We start from the raw sequence: 16,832 nt of genomic DNA, 5'->3' as shown, positions 1-16,832 counted from the left end.
TTCTGAGTCATATGTGTACTAAAATAAAGATGTTAGAAAACATAATTGTGCAGGTTCTAAATCTAAAAATACTGGATGGAATTTTACTAAAGTACAAAAGATCTGAAGTTATCCTTAATCTTTCTCTTTTAAGGCAGGGCAGGCTGAAAACACCTTGGCAATGGATGTTCACAAGGTTCTTGATTTATCTAGGATATGATTAACATATATGCAGAAAGTGGCTGGGCGCAATAGCTCACGCTTGTAATCCCAACACTTTGGGAGGCTGAGGCAGGTGGATCACCCAAGGTCAGGAGTTGAACACCAGCCTGGCCAACATGGTGAAACCCCGTCTCGACTAAAAATACAAAAATTAGCCAGGCATGGTGCCGTGTGCCTGTAATCCCAGCTATTCGGGAGGCTGAGGCAGGAGAACGGCTTGAACCTGGGAGGTGGAGGTTGCAGTGAGCCAAGATCCTGCCATTGCACTTCAGTCAGCCTGGGCAACAGAGTGAGACTCTGTCTCAACAAACAAACAAATAAACAAAACAAAAACATGTATGTAGAAAGTATGTTCTAAATTTCAGACACACACACTGATAGGAGACATATAAATGCATCTAAATACATTTTAGAGTACTTGTATATTATCATAAATGTGGTTTGTGTTTTTTTTTTTTGAGATGGAGTCTCGTTCCGTTGCCCAGGCTGGAATGCAGTGGCACGATCTCGGCTTACTGCAAGCTCTGCCTCCCACGTTCATGCCATTCTCTTGCCTCAGCCTCTTGAAAGACAGGGTGGGAGTGGTGGCTCATGCCTGTAATCCCAGCACTTTGGGAGGCCAAGGTGGGTGGATCACCTGAGGTCAGGAATTTGAGACCAGCCTGACCAACATGGAGAAACCTTGTCACTACTAAAACCACAAAATTAGTTGGGCGTGGAGGTGCATGCCTACAATCCCAGAGGCTGAGACACGAGAATCACTTGAATCTGGGAAGCGGAGGTTGTGGTGAGATTGCGCCATTGCAACTCTAGCCTGAGCAACAGGAGCAAAACTCCATCTCAAAAAAAAAAAAAAAAAAAAAAAAAGGGGGACTGAGGGAGTTTGTCTTCCCTTCTGTCACATGAGGACACAGACATAAGGCACCATCACTACTTATTTAGTCTGCTGGAACTTTGATCTTGGACTTCCCAGCCTCCACTGTGATCAATACTTTGTTACAGCAGCCTGGGCAAACTAAGATAATCAGTTCATGAATTAGATCACAGCTAATTTGAAAATAATTTGAGCCAAGAATGGGGGCTCACATCTATAAACCCAGAACTTTGGGAGACCAAGGCAGGCAGATCACTTGAGTCCAGGAGTTCAAAACCAGCCTGGGCAACAAGGCGAAATCCTGTCTCTACCAAAAATAAAAAAGTTTGCCAGGTGTGGTGGTACACACCTGTAGTCCCAGCTACTCCAGAAGCTGAGGTGGGTGGATTGCTTGAGCCCGGACGGCAGAGGTTGCAATGAGCAGAGATTGTGCCATTGTACTCAGCCTGGGCAAAAGAGCAATACTCTGTCTCAAAAAGAAAAGAAAGAAATAAAATAATTTGAATTTAAAGCTTGTGTAAGATGAAAAAATTACATACTGAAAGAATACTTATAAAATATTTTTAGACCGGGCACAGTGGCTCACACCTGCAATCCCAGCACTTTGGGAGGCTGAGGTGGGTGGATAACCTGAGGTCAGGAGATTCTGAGACAAGCCTGGTCAACATCATCACTACTAAAAATACAAAAACTAGCCAGGCGTAGTGGTACACGCCTGCAGTCCCAGCTACTCAGGAGGCTGAGGCAGGAGAATTGCTTGAACCCAGGAGGCAGAAGTTGCAGTGAGCAGAGATCACGCCACTATAGTCTAGCCTGGTCAACAGAGTGAGACTCTGTCTCCAAAAAACAAAAACAAAAACAAAACAAAACGAAACAACAACAACAACAAAATATATATAGAGTCATAAGACTTTGTACAGCCAGAATAACAAAGATAAATACCAGGCCAGGCACGGTGGCTCATGCCTGTAATCCCAGCACTTTGGGAGGCCAAGGTGGGCAGATTGTTTGAGCCTAGGAGTTCAAGACCAGCCTGGGCAACACTGCGACAACCCATCTCTACAAAAAATACAAAAATTAGCCGAGCGTGGTGGTGCAAGCCTGTAGTCTTAGCTACTTGGCAGGGTGAAGGGGGAGGATCGATCGCCTGAGCCCAGGGAGGCTGAGGCTACAGTTAGTGGTGATTGTGCCACTGTACTCCAGCCTGAGTGACAGAGTGAGAAACGCTGTCTCAAAATAAATAAATAAATAAATAATAAAAAAGACCAGCTTGGGCCATAGAGTGAGACCCCATCTCTACTTAACAAAAATAAAAAATTAGCTGAGCATAGTAGTAGGGCCAACTGCTACTGGGGAGGCTGAGGCAGACATGATCATGCCACTGTACTCCAGCCTGGTCAATACATTGAGACCCTGTGTCAAAAAAAAAAAGAAAAAAGATCCCACAAAACAAAGATCAGTATCACCATACTGCTGACTTTGTGAGGTAGAAGTTAATACTGCAGAAGTTAAAGTTTTTGAAATATTTAAAATTCCAAACCACAAGTGTTAAGGTGACCCTTGTGGAACTTAAAATATGTAAATTTATACTTTCATGTTTTAAAAAAAGGAAAAACAAACCAAAAGCAGGCAGGTAACATCTCCTCCCCACAAAATATACTTTAATAACCATCACTGTATATCTCTGACCCAAAGCACTAAAAAAGAAAACAAAACCAACCATATCTCAAAACGTATTAGTGTTCACATTGTGGTCCAAGTGAACAAGTTAAAGGATTATCACAGTTGTAAAAGTGATGAAAACTATTTATTAGGGGATACACTATTTAGAAACCAAACCAAACGAAACAACCCATTTAGTAAAAATTCTGCAACAAGGTTCATGATAGGCATTTTGTCTTTTAGTGTTATTTCAGGAAGGATGGGCCTAATTAGCTATGATTAAAAATAGAAAGGCGTACGGTTTATGGGCCTATTAAATACAAACTCAAAAAAATGTGCTAGTTATCCCACTAATTGCGTAAGGACAAAGGAGGATCTGTTTTCCCAAAGGAGAGTCACGTGCAATTAATAAAACTGACATCACTTACTTTTGATGCAAAACACAAGTGGCTCTCTAGCTCTTTGGTGGCACAGAATTGCAACATGTAAACTTCTGGTTTGTAGTCAACTTAAGAACACACTGAACACCTGGAGTACCTCTGGGTAATGTTTATACCAATTTCTTCAAGCCAACATAGTCAAAACCTGATTAAAATCCTGGCCGAATGGAGTTCAAAGCCTGCAAAATTATTGGCTCTCAGAAGCTAATGCCCAAAGTCCCTTTCGATTTCTCTGAACTTACAAAAAAAGCAAACACTACAATTTAGCACTTAGGTTCTTTAATTTGATAGACAAAATAGGCCCATGTTCAAAATGTAAAAGGCACAAAAAGATAAGCAGTGGAAACATGTCTTCCTACTCCTGTTCCCAGTCACCCAGTTTCTCTCTCTCCATGGCAGCCAGTTACCTGTTTCTTCTGTACAATTTAATTATAGGCTTAATGAAATTATGATTTCAACTGCTTATTCCTGTTTCATGATCATATATTATTGTCTCAAAAGGATTATAAACTTCTCAAAGGAAGGGATCAGTGTTTTCTGTCACTCACAACACCTAGCCCTGTGCTGAATGTACTCATAGAACTTGATAGATATTGGTTGAATATGGCACCACTTCAGCAGCCTAAGGCTAAGTTATTTATAGTTGAAACCTAGAATCACTACATTGGCTAGAAACAGTATTTTAGATGATGTTAAGTGAGCAACTTACTCCCTACATTTCCTTTACAATATGCCAAAGAAAACAAAAGAGAAGTAAGTGGTAAAATTTAAGTTTAGGGTACAGCTGACATGCTTTTAGGACTCATAACATCGCAAGTAATACGGAGGAGGTTTTATTCAGTTGATTCTAACATCATACAAAGATTTTACCTGAGACTTTGAACCATGCCATTAGGCCAGTCTGATTAATTTTAATTCTCCCAACATCAATTTTTAAAAATCTATATTTATGTTTACATTTCAAGAGTCTAGCAGGGATCAACAACAAAAAAAAACCAGTTGCGCATACATCATTTTTATAACAGTCTTTTAAGCTCAATGATACATCAGTTGGAGCAAATCAAGGTCCCTCACGATTTTCTCATTTCCGTTTTGAAATGCTATAGTATTTCAAATACTATAGCGAGAGTTGCTATTGTTATCAGGAATGAAAAATGTGACTCTAAACACCAAACTTTAGGAAATAACATTTCAAAACATCTCACTGAATAAGACTTTTTCTTTTTTTTTTAAAGTTACCTAATACAGACACTCTGGCTGCTTCATGAAAATTAAAAGAGCAGGCCTTAATAGGTACTTACCTCCACCATACATGACAGCCAACATTATGGAGGATATCCATGACACTTCGCTGGTGGTGGCATGGAATATACTTTCAATCTCTTTGAAGAAGACAGTAATAGATTTGGGAAATGCATAAGAGAAGCCGATGGAAATGAAAGCTCCAATTACCACTGCCCAGCCCCAGCCTCCATCTGGGGGGGTGTATCCAACTGGACCTCCAACTGCTGGTGGCATTTTAAGTGTAGATAAATTCCAAAACGCAAGTCAAATACAAATATCTGAAAGATATAAAATTAAAATAGTATGTCAATATAAGGCACACCTATAAAACTCTTTTGTGAAATAAGAAATATAGCCAGACGTGGTGGATCATGCCTACTAGTAATCCCAGCTACTTGGGAGGTTGAGGCAGGAGGATCATTTGAGGCCAGGAGTTCAAGACAGCCTGGGCAACACAGATCCTGTGTCTGTCTAAGAAAATTTTAAAAAAATTAGCTGGGTATGGTGGAGCATGCCTATAGTCCCAGCTACTCAGGAGGCTGAGGCAGGAAGATCACTTGTACCCAGGAGTTTGAGACCAACCTGGGCAACATAAGTAGACCCCAACTTTACAAAAAAATTAAAAAATTAGCCAGACATGGTGGTGCGTGTCTGTGGTCCCAGTTACTTGGGAGGCTGAGGTGGGAGGATCACCTGAACCTGGGAGGTAGTGGCTGCAGTGAGCTGTGATTGTACCACTGCACTGCAGCCTGGGTGACAGAGCAAGATCCTGTCTCAATAAACAAATAAATAAATAAATTGGGAAACAAGAGACCTGATGAGATTCTGGGTTGGTCATTGCATCCATGTGCAGGGAGGATAGCATACCCCAATTCCACGGGGGAAGAGGCTCCTGTACTTGGGGACCCTTCCAGACTTCACCCTATGTACTTCTTCATCTGGCTTTCATATGTATCTTTTATAGTATCCTTTATAATAAACTGGCAAACGAAAGTGTTTCCCTGAGTTCTGTGAGCCTTCCTAGCAATTAATCAAACCCAAGGAGAGGGTAGTGGTAGCCCGATTTACAGCTGGTCAGTCACAAGTACAGTTTACAACCTACTTATGTATGATTGGCATGTGAAGTAAGGGTCCCAGTCTTGTGCGACTGAGCCCTTAACCTGGGATCTAACTCCAGGTAGTTGAAGTCAAAATTGAATTGAATTACAGGACACCCAGTTGGTGTCTCCTACAATTGCTTGGTATATGTGGGGGAAAAAACCCCCACACATCTGGTTACAGTAGTGTTTTGTGATGTGCTGACTGTTGACTGTGTAAAAGAAAAAAAAAAGGTGTTTTTCTCCTTCAGAACTTTATACTTAGCTCTCGAGTAAATGAATTTTTTTAAAGTTACTTATCCAATAGACATTATCTTCTTTTAAAGACATTATCAGAAAAAGTTTTAGAGTCATAGCATTACCCATAATTTTTTGTAGCTTAAAGGAAAATAGCTTCTCACCACTTAAGAAATCATAATTGAAATAAACCCTTTTCAATAAATCAGTTAACATCATAATTCCTTAAATTATTATAGATAACCAAATGCCCAATTTGACTTGCCTGCTTGCAAAATTCACATAACATATAACCTACAAACACTTTAGGTGTGTTTTGTTTTGTTTTTTTGAGACAGAGTCTCACTCTGTCGCCCAGGCTGGAGTACAATGGCGAGATCTTGGCTCACTACAACCTCTCCGCCTCCCAGGCAGTTCTCCTGCCTCAACCTCCCAAGTAGCTGGGAATACAGGCACACGCCATCACCTCTGGCTAATTTTTGTATTTTTAGTAGAGACGGGGTTTGGCCATGTTGGCCAGGCTGGTCTCGAACTCCTGACCCCAGGTGATCCACCCACCTCGGCCTCCCAAAATGCTGGGATTACAGCCGTGAGCCACCATGCCCAGCCCCGACACTATAGGTTTTAATATAGCCTTTGTAAGCTTTTTACCTTTTCCAAAACATATTTTTCCATACTTTCTTTTCACATTCTCTTATTTATGGCTGACTTAACGTACTAGGAGTGGGTGCCTGACTCACTGGATATGTAGCAATTTACAAAAAAATAAGATAATTCTAAACACCCAAAATTTTCACTTAACAGGCTGGAGAACTATCTCAGACAAGTTTCCTTTTATCTAATAGCTTTGATTCAAGGTATTTTTCTCCATTATATGACAAGAAATTCCTAAACAACAGCTAGCCAATACAGTTAAAATCAGAAATATATATATGATGTCAAAAGATGGTAGCTTTAGGCCAGGCGCAGTGGCTTACGCCTGTAATCCCAGCACTTTGGGAGGCAGAGGTGGGTGGATCACCTGAGATCAGGAGTGCGAGACCAACCTTACCAATATGGTGAAACCCCATTTCTACTATAGGTTCTAGCCAGTGCATGCAGGCAAGAAAAAGAAACAAAAGGCATAAAGAAAGGAAAAGAAATAAAATAGGCCAGGTGCAGTGGCTCACACTTATCTCAACACTTTGGGAAGACCAATGTGGAAGAATTGTTTGCCAAAAATTCAAGAACAGCTTGGACAACATACCGAGACCCTACCTCTACATAAATTGTTTAAAAATTGGGTGTGGTGGTGCACATACGTAGTCCTAGCTACTTGGGAAGCTGAGGTGGGAGGATCACTTGAGCCCAGGAGTTTGAGGTTACAGTGATCTATGATCATGCTGTTGCACTCCAGAGCAAGACCTTGTTTTCGCCCAGCGTGGTGGCTCACACCTGTAATCCCAGCACTTTGGGAGGCTGAGGCGGGCGGATCACGAGGTAAGGAGTCCAAAACCAGCCCGGCCAACATGGTGAAACCCCGTCTCTACTGAAGATACAAAAAATTAGCCGGGCATGGTGGTATGTGCCAGCTACTCGGCAGGCTAAGGCAGGAGAATCACTTGAACTCAGCAGACAGAGGTTGCAGTGAGCTGAGATCACGCCATTGCACTCCAGCCTGGGCGACAGGGGGAGACTCTGTCTCAAACAAAACAAAACAAAAACAGCTTTGTCTCTAAAAAATAAATAATAATAAAGTTGTTTTTATTCAGATGACAGATGTGTATAAAGAAAACCCTTTTCTTTAGAGTTTTCTAAAGAGATGTTCCTTAGAACATCAAATAAGTGAATTTGACTAGGTCTCAGAATACAACATCAATAAACAGAAACCAGTTGTATTTCTATATACCAGCAATGAACAATCCAAATTTGAAAAAATTTTTAAATGCTATTGTAAATGGTAAACTATATAGAAATAATTCTCACAAAAGATGTATAAGATATGTACACCAAAAATTATAATACTGAGAAATTAAAATAGATAACCTATCCTCTTGGACTGAAATAATCAATATTTAAATCAGGCAAAGATTTCTGAAGGAACATAAAGAAACAACTATAAAAAAAGTTGGCCAGGTGCAGCGGCTCACGCCTGTAATCCCAACACTTTGAGAGGCTGAGGCGGGCGGATCACGAGGTCAGGAGTTTGAGATCAACCTTGCCAACATGGTGAAACTCCGTTTCTATTAAAAATACAAAAATTAGCTTGGTGTGGTGGTGCGTGCCTGTAGTCTCAGCTACTAGGGAGGCTGAGGCAACAGAATTGCTCACTTGAACCTGGGAGGTGGAGGTTGCAGTGAGCCGAGATGATGCCACTGCACTCCAGCATGGCCGACAGAACAAGACTGTGTCTCAAAAAAAAAAAGTCTAAAAATTAGAATTCAAAATATATACAAAACAATATACCCAACAAAAGACATACCCAAAACATAAAAAACTTGCACAACGATAGCAAAAAGGCAAATCATCCAACTTAAAAAAAAGCAAAAGATCTGAACAGATGCTTCACCAAAGATACATGAATGATAAACAAGCACATGTAAAGCTGCTGAACATCGTTGGTTATTTAAAAATGCAAATTAAAATCACAAAAATAAGATAGATAATTCCACGACTTTGTGGGGATATGAAGCCAATGGAACTCTCATTGCTGATGTTACAGTCCCTTGGAACACATTTTGGCAGTTCCTTATAAAGTTATAGATACATTTAACATATGAGCCAGCCATTACAGCTACAGGTATTACCCAGGATTTATATGAAAATTCTCTAGCAGCTTGATGCATAATAGCCAAAAACTGAAAACAACCCAGTGTCCATCAACACATGAATGGATAAAAAATGGCATAGCTATATAATAGAATACTACTCAGCAATAAAAAGGAACTACTGATGCATGCAATAACATGGATGAATTGTAAAAGCATTCTGTTAAGTAGCAAAAAAAGCTAGACAGAAGATTGTATTCTATATGGTCACATTTATATTAAATTCTAGAAAAGGCAAAATTCTAGCACAGGTTGGGCATCTGTAATCTGAAAATATGAAACCAAAATCTGAAACTTTCTGAACACCAGCATGATGCTCAAAGAAAATGCTCATTGGAAAATTTTGAATTTTGGATTTTTGGATTAGGGATGTTCAACTGCTTAAGTAACTGCAAATATTCCAAAATCTGAAAAAATCTGAAATCCAAAACATCTCATCCCAAGCATTTTAGATAAGGGATAGAAAACAGATCAGTGGCCACCAGGGGTTGGGGGGAGGAGACTGCAAAGCGGTTTGGGGATAACTTTTAGGGTAATGGAAATACTTTATTATCATGATGGTGACAGTTACTCATCAAAGTATACATTCAAGTTAGTAAATTTTATTATGTCAATTATACCTCAATAAAGCTCATCAAAACCGAAAAAAAAAAAAGTTCAAGGACAGTGACAAGGGGAATAAAATTTGTTCTGTGGCACAGGGAGACAATACAGAAGCAAAAGGAGAGGGCAGGCGAATTCTTTGTCTTGGTTATCTGGATGGTTAAAAGAAAGAGGAAGAAGACAAAGACGAGAATAAACAAAAGGAGACAAGAGGAGTGCAGAAGACTCTTCTGAGAATTCACAACTCAGGCCAGTGTGAGCTCATGCTTGGCAGGAGATTATCTGTAGAAAATCTTTGTTTTTCTTCCAGAGATACATTATATTTGATTTTGCTAGCAAAGATTTCCCACAAACAAAGGCCTGCTAAATATAAGCTCACAATTGTGAGCACATCAAGAACCAATTAACTGTGAGTAAATGCAATGTCAATTCAACACAGTCGGATTAGACACTCAGGAACTACAGTCATAGAAATATGAATATTTAAATGACTAAAGACATAAAACAAGGCATTTAAAACATTAGAGAAAATTGTGTCTTTCTCTACAAAAGATCCATTGAAGAAGATTAATTGATTTGAAATAGAACAAGAAATGGAAAGTAAAGTTGGCTGGGCATGGTGGCTCTTGCCTGTAATCCCAGCACTTTGGGAGGCCGAGGAGGGTGGATCACCTGAGGTCAGGAGTTTGAGACCAGCCTGGCCAAAATGGTGAAACCCCATCTCTACTAAAAATACAAAAATTTGCCAGGCTTGGTGGCACGTGCCTATAATTCCAGCTACTTGGGAGGCTGAGGCAGGAGAGTCGCTTGAACCTGGGAGGCAGAGGTTGCAGTGAGCTGAGATTGTACCACTGCACTCCAGCCGTGACAGAGCAAGACTCCGTCTCAAAAAAAAAAAAAAAAAAAGAAAGTCAAGTCAATGAAATTAATAACAAGTTAACTAGAAGACTGGACATAGCTATATACAGAGTCAGTAAACCTTAAGAATAGGTTTGAAGAGATTAGTCAGAATTCAGGCGAGAGTTTCATTCTGAAGCTATGAAAGAAAGGTTTTAGAATAGGAGGAGCTGACATTTATCTAATGGGACTTTGGAAAAAGAGAATAAAGAGTGGAGAAGAGGCAACTGTCTCGGTAAATGAGTAAGGATTAATGACTAAGGATATTATAGACTTGAGGAACAACATAAATCCTCAGTTTGAGGAAGCAAGATAAAGAGAAAGATCTTAGAAGACAACTATTTAGAAAATACAGATGACACAGCTAACAAATATTCATACTGACAAAACAGTCTTCTTGACAATTTTGAAAAATTCTCACCTACTATGTCTTCAAATATTGCTTCTCCCCCATTCTCTTTTCACTTTTCTGAGACTCCAATTGGATATGGGTTGGACCTTCCCATGCTATCTACTCTCTTACTCTCCCTTCTATGTTGTCATATTATCATTCATTCCTTTGTTTTTCTGAACTTCATTCTGGATGGTTTCTTCTGTACTTTAGCTGTGTTTGGCACTAAAGATTAAGGTGATGTAACTTATGGGAAATAGCTGGCCAGTCCTCATTTTCAAACCAATCAAGTAAGAGATTTCTATTAAACAAAAGCAAACTTCATTTTAATAGAAATAAATGTGTTGATACACATCTCTGTGATAACTATCTCATTTTTCTAATAATAATCCTAACTTAGAAAACAGAGAAGGCGGCCAGGGGCAGTTGCTCATGCCTATAATCCCAACACTTCGGGAGGCCGAGGCAGGTGGATCACTTGAGGTCAGGAGTTCGAGACCAGCCTGGTCAAAACAGTGAAACCCCATCTCTAATAAAATACAAAAACTAGCAGGGCATGGTGGTGGGTACCTGTATAATCCCAGCTACTTGGGAGGCTGAGGCAGGAGAATTGCTTGACCTGGGAGACAGAGGTTGCTCAGTCTGGGCAACAGAGCAAGCCTCTGTCTCAAAAAAAAAAAAAAAAAAAAAAAAAAGAGAGAAGGCAGGAGTTTGTTGTGCAGATGAAATAATTTTTCAATATTCTTCAGTATTTCTGACCTAACCCCTTTTTGGATTTCTATCATGGGACTCTCTCTAGGACTATGCATTCTGGAATTTTCCCTTCCTTTGAGATTTTTATTGCCTGGGACAGTGAACCACCATAAGAAATGGGATGAGTAAGAGATACTTCTCTTTTGTAGTGGGGGTAAAAGGCTTTTGGATAATTCAAGTTGGAAAAGAAAAAGTAGAGATCAGGCATCCATTCTCAAGAGGTAATTTTTAGCTAAGATTATCTCTCAACCTGATGATGTGCAGAATAATTCCCTCAAAAATATAACCCAGTTTAAAAACTGAAGGTCTTTGTCCTAGGGCATTTCATCTACCTAGGATTTGGGTGAGATAAAAATATTTACAAGTTAAGGTTTCCTAAAATTTCTACTGGAATGAATATGAATAAAAGCTATTTAACAGGTCAGCTCTGCTAACAGAAACAGCCTAAATTCTAAAATGATGTTAAATAAAACAGCTGCAGGCGTTGATTTTATGAGTTTTTTCTTCTTCTAAGTATGAAAAAAGAGAACACTTGAAAATTTTCAAAGAACTACTAAAAAGATTAATTCATCTCAGAATATTTACACACATAGAACACCCACACACAGACAGTAGGGCTGTTTAACACATCAAGCTCTGACTGGAACAGCGAATACGTGCTGGACGTGATTAAACCTTGAGTTTAGCTGCCAGCTATGATTTGTCCCAATTAAGGCAGTTACAATTTTTAGTCACTAAAGCTTGCCTCATCAAGTTAATACCTTATTCCATAGTGCCAAAATTAGATTGAAAGCTTCAAGAAGCTTTAAAAAAATTTAAAAGGAAATAAGAAAGTATAAGAAATAAGAGTATGCAAAATCATTATGAAAAACAGAACACTTCAAAAAACCAGACGCAGATTCAACACAATTCTGCCACCACCTGACAATGGCTATCCCTGTTAACTTAAAAATTCTGATGGTACATAACTGAAAAAACAAAAAGTCAGTTAATATTATCTAAGCATATTATTTCCTTTTAAACTGGCAAATCTCAGCTATAAACAGAAGGGCTCATTCAAAAAGTAAATTATGAGAGCAGGCCCCCTTGCAGAGTACTCAGAGTTCCCTTGAGAAAACAGAGCACATGCATTCTTTGTATGCTAAAGCCCAGAGGCTAAAAGGGACTAAAGTTTAAGATTTTAATCCTTACAATGTGCACAGTAGCTTTCCTATCAGCTTAGCTATTATTGCCCAAGAGTGATGGGAGACTAAAAAACAAAGTGATAGGGTAATGAGAAAAATTCATCAATTCATCTTGTAAAGGATGATAGAAAACAATAACCCTAACTTTTCTTGGCAATGACGGTGATAAGAATCACCTTCTAGATTTTCTGATTTTTTTTTCTCAAAACTCTTATAAATTGTGCTAGTAAATTAATCTGGAAAGCCGAAGTTGTGCTCCATACCTGCCATGTCCTTGCCCCACTCCCAAAGAGAAGAGCTTCAAAAGCCTTGAAAATAGTATTTATGATGTTATGTACACTTTCCTCATCAACACTTAAAGCCACTGTCTTTTCCTAAAATGACAATGACCAGTTTGTGAATTTAAAACAAGCAGAAAGTATCCAAAACCAATAACCTTAAAATAATGTGTTACTAAGTATAAACTAGTTTTAGGTTTCAAATTCACATGGAAACATTCAAATCCAGAAAGGCTGATTTCCTGAAGCTATTGCTGCTAAAGTAGATAACCTGTTGCTCTCTGTAGCCCTAATCCAGCTTCATGGTTTACAGAACCACCTGTCCCAAGTTAACTTCCAAGATTCAAAGCCTAGGAAACCTCACTTTCATTTCTTTTCCACTTGGAAACCGAATACATTGAGGAAACCAAAACAATGAAAAAAATCAAGCAGAAAGTGCTAGTCAAAGAAGGAATATAACTACTGGATCTGGCTAGCCAAACACTCAGCAATTATGAAATGCATAATTTTGATCAAACTGCATATAAAGAATCTTAAAAAATGTAAACCTGGCTCTGCAAACTTCCAACTCTCTTTACCTACCCTATCATTCTGGGAAAATCCTATCCACATTACAAGAAGTTAAATATATTATTCTTATAAGAGAAATTAACAACTTGCCAACTAGAATGCTTAAAGAAGGATTTTAGGCCTATCTTTCAGAATTCTGTTTATGATAATTGATTTTAGATCTTGCTTTTAATTCATATTTATAATCCCTTAAAAAAACAATATTTTAGTTAATAATTTCCAGTTTTAAATTATTTACATAGACCACTCTACCAATAAATAGAAAGCATTTCTCTTTTTTTTTTTTTTTTTTTGAGATGGAGTCTCACCCTGTTGCCCAGGCTGGAGTGCAATGGCGTGATCTTGGTTCACTGCAACCTCCGCCTCCCAGGTTCAAACTGCCTCAGTGTCCTCAGTAGCTGGGATTACAGGCACACGCCACCATGCCCAGTTTTTTTTAAAAAACTTTTAGTAGAGACGGGTTTTTACCATGTTGGCCAGGCTGGTCTCGAACTCCTGACCTCGTGATCCACCCGCCTCGGCCTCCCAAAGTGCTGGGATTACAGGTGTGAGCCACCGTGCCCGGCCAACATACTTCTTTTTTAAGACAGCAGATCTCCAAAGAACAAGAGTAGGTAAGGATGTGGGGAAAAGGAAACCCGTGTACACTGTTGGAGGGAATATAAACTGGTGTAGTTGTTATGGAAAACAATATGAAGATTCTTCAAAAAATTAAAAATACAATTACCATTTGATCTAGCAGTCATACTTTGGGTATGTATCCAAAGGAACTGAAATCTGGATCTCAAAGAGATTACCTGCACACTCCCATGTTCTTTGCAGCATTTTTCACAATAGCCAAGACACGGAAGCAACATAAATGTCCATCTAAGGAGGAACAGATTAAGAAAATGTGGAAAATACATATAATGGAGTATTATTGGCCTTAAGAGAGAAAGAAATCTGGCCAGCCATGGTGGTTCACGCCTGTAATCCCAGCACTTTGGGAGGCCAAGGCAGGTGGATCACCTGAGGTCAGTCTGCCCAACATGGTGAAACCCTGTTTCTACTAAAAATAACAAAAATTAGCCAGTTATGGTGGCACACACCTGTAATCCCAGCTACTTAGGAGGCTGAGGCAGAAGAATTGCTTGAACCTGGGAGGCAGAGGTTGTAGTGAGTGGAGATCGTGTCATTGCACTCCAGCCTGGGGGACAAGAGGGAAACTCTTGTCTCCAAAAAAAAAAAAAAAAAAAATCCTGCTACTTGCGACAGCATAGATGGACCTGGAGGACATTTGTTAAGTGTAATAAGCCAGACCCAGAAAGACAAACTTTGAATGATCTCACTTATATGTGGAGTCTAAAATAGTCATAGAAGCAGAGAGTAAAATGGTGATTGCCAGGGCCTGGGAGGAAGGGGAAATGGGAAGGTATTGATTAGAAGGTACAGAATTTCCATAATACAACAAAAGTTTGTTCTGGAGATACACTGTATAACATAGGGCCTATGATTAATTAACAATACTGTATTGAATTCTTAAAAATTTGCTAAAAGTGTAGACCTATGTTAAGTCCTCTTTACACAACAGGAAAAAGCAAAACAAACCACCAACAAGAACAAATGCAGCAGAAGGAAATTTTGGGAAGTGATTAAATTTATGGTACTGATGGTGATGGTTTCACAGTTGTACACTTATGTCCAAATACATCAAGTTGTATATATTAAATATCTATAGCTTTTTGTATGTCAAACATATTTCCAGGAGGCAGTTCAAAAAAGACAATGACAGTATGCAGCCCAATATCACGGGAGAAAAATATTAGACATATGTACAGAGATTCATAAATTTATCTTATTTTTTTCTGAGTTCGCTTTCTGTTGTTCATTGTTATCTGTCAGTTCTTTTTTGTTTCTTTTTTTGTTTTTTGAGACAGAGTTCTGCTCTTGTCGCCCAGGCTGGAGTGCAATGGCGTGATCTCGGCTCACTGCAACCTCTGCCTCCTGGGTTCAAGTGATTCTCCTGCTTCAGCCTCCTGAGTAGCTGGGATTACAAGGGTGTGCTACCATGCCGGGCTAATTTTTGTATTATTAGTAGAGAAGGGGTTTCACCATGTTGGCCAGGCTGGTCTTGAACTCCTGACCTCAGGTGATCCACCCGCCTCAGCCTCCCAAAGTGTTGGGATTACAGGCGTTAGCCACCGTGCCCTGCATTTGTCAGCTTTTTAAAATAAGTTATGTATTATTTCTTTCATCATTCTAAATAAAAACTCAGCTTCATACTCCCTCCACTCCCCACCCCTGCCCATCCCCCGGCCCAAAAAGACAACAAATCTGGAAAGTTTTTGTTCCAAGGCAACCTTAAGCAGAAATGTATTTGGAAAAGGGAGTATTTTAATAGCATTTTCAGATAATTGAGGATATTCCTCTTTGATACTACACCAAAATTTGATGAGTGATTTATTTATTTATTTTTTTTTAAAGACAGTGTCTCGTTCTGTCACCCAGGCTGGAGTGCAGTGCTGCAGTGGCTCACTGTAGCTCCTGGGCTCAAGTGATCCTCCCACCTCAGCCTCATGAGTAGCTGATATTACAGGCACGAAACACCAGGCCTGGCTAATTTTTGTATTTTTTTAGTAGAGATGAAGTTTTGCCATGTTTCTCAGGCTGGTCTTGAACTCCTGGGCTGGGTTCAAGTGATCCGCTGGTCTCAGCCTCCCAAAGTGCTAGGACTACAGGCGTGGGTCACTGCCTGGCTGATAGTTTCATGATGATTAGTTATAAGTGAAATCTAAAGACTGCAATCTTGAGAGAGTCTTGAGGTCCTTGAAGGGTCCAAAAAAAACCACACTTTGAGAATGGCTGTTTTTTAAAATCATTAATTCAATTTGATCGCAAAAGTGACTAAATTGATACCTAATGGTTTATTCAGACTGCATATCATCTTGGTGCATTCAACTGAATCAGAATCAGGTTAGACAATGCTTTCTTCAGCACCATGTTTTTTTCAGTAAATTCTGATGTATAACAGGGATGTATTAATTACAGAAAAAAGCTGATCTATGTGTATACTGGAAAGGATGGTCAGAGATGGTGCAGAATACACTATTTTTCACTGTACATCATTTAGGCTCTATTTAAATAATATATATTTTATACTTTGATAAAAATTACGTACATACATCTCATTTATTAAAATAATTTTGATCAAGGATGTCAAATTTACTATTTTTAGTCAGTTAAAAAAGAACATGCAATAATTCTATTATAGAACGAAATAATAATTCACTTTCTTTTACGAGTTCTTTGGACAAAATCATGTCCTTTGCAACAACATGGATGAAGATGGTGGCCATTATCCTAAGCAAACTAACACAATAAACCAAATACTTTTCTCACTTATAAGTGTGAGCTAAACATTGGGTACACATGGACATAAAGATGGGAACAACAGTTACTGGGAAATACAAGATGGGGGAGAAGAGAAGAGGGGCAAAGGGTTGAAAAACAACCTATTGGGTTCTATGCTTACTTCCTGGGTGATGGGTTCAGTTGTACTCCAAACCTTACCATTA

At 39.2% G+C, this 16,832-nt stretch overlaps 1 protein-coding gene across 5 annotated transcripts in view; it reads right to left on the bottom strand.

Annotated features, from left to right (window-relative positions):
- Positions 1-16,832, bottom strand: part of SLC16A1 (solute carrier family 16 member 1) — a 43,449-nt gene that overhangs the window by 9,623 nt on the left and 16,994 nt on the right. For 4 of the 5 annotated variants that reach the window (XM_005542294.5, XM_045365391.3, XM_073998562.1 and 1 more), the window contains exon 2: positions 4,479-4,739. In XM_005542294.5, coding sequence (XP_005542351.1) covers positions 4,479-4,695 — 217 coding nt within the window. In that variant the 5' untranslated portion in view covers positions 4,696-4,739. Of the gene's footprint in view, positions 1-4,478; positions 4,740-14,075; positions 14,147-16,832 lie in introns of those variants that run through there. The other variant, XM_073998561.1, reaches the window with a different exon arrangement.

Source organism: Macaca fascicularis, chromosome 1 (genome assembly GCF_037993035.2).
Source record: "Macaca fascicularis isolate 582-1 chromosome 1, T2T-MFA8v1.1".
Taxonomy (NCBI): Eukaryota; Metazoa; Chordata; class Mammalia; order Primates; family Cercopithecidae; genus Macaca; species Macaca fascicularis.
Note: the sequence above shows the minus strand (reverse complement) of the source record. Positions and strands in the feature narration are given on the sequence as shown.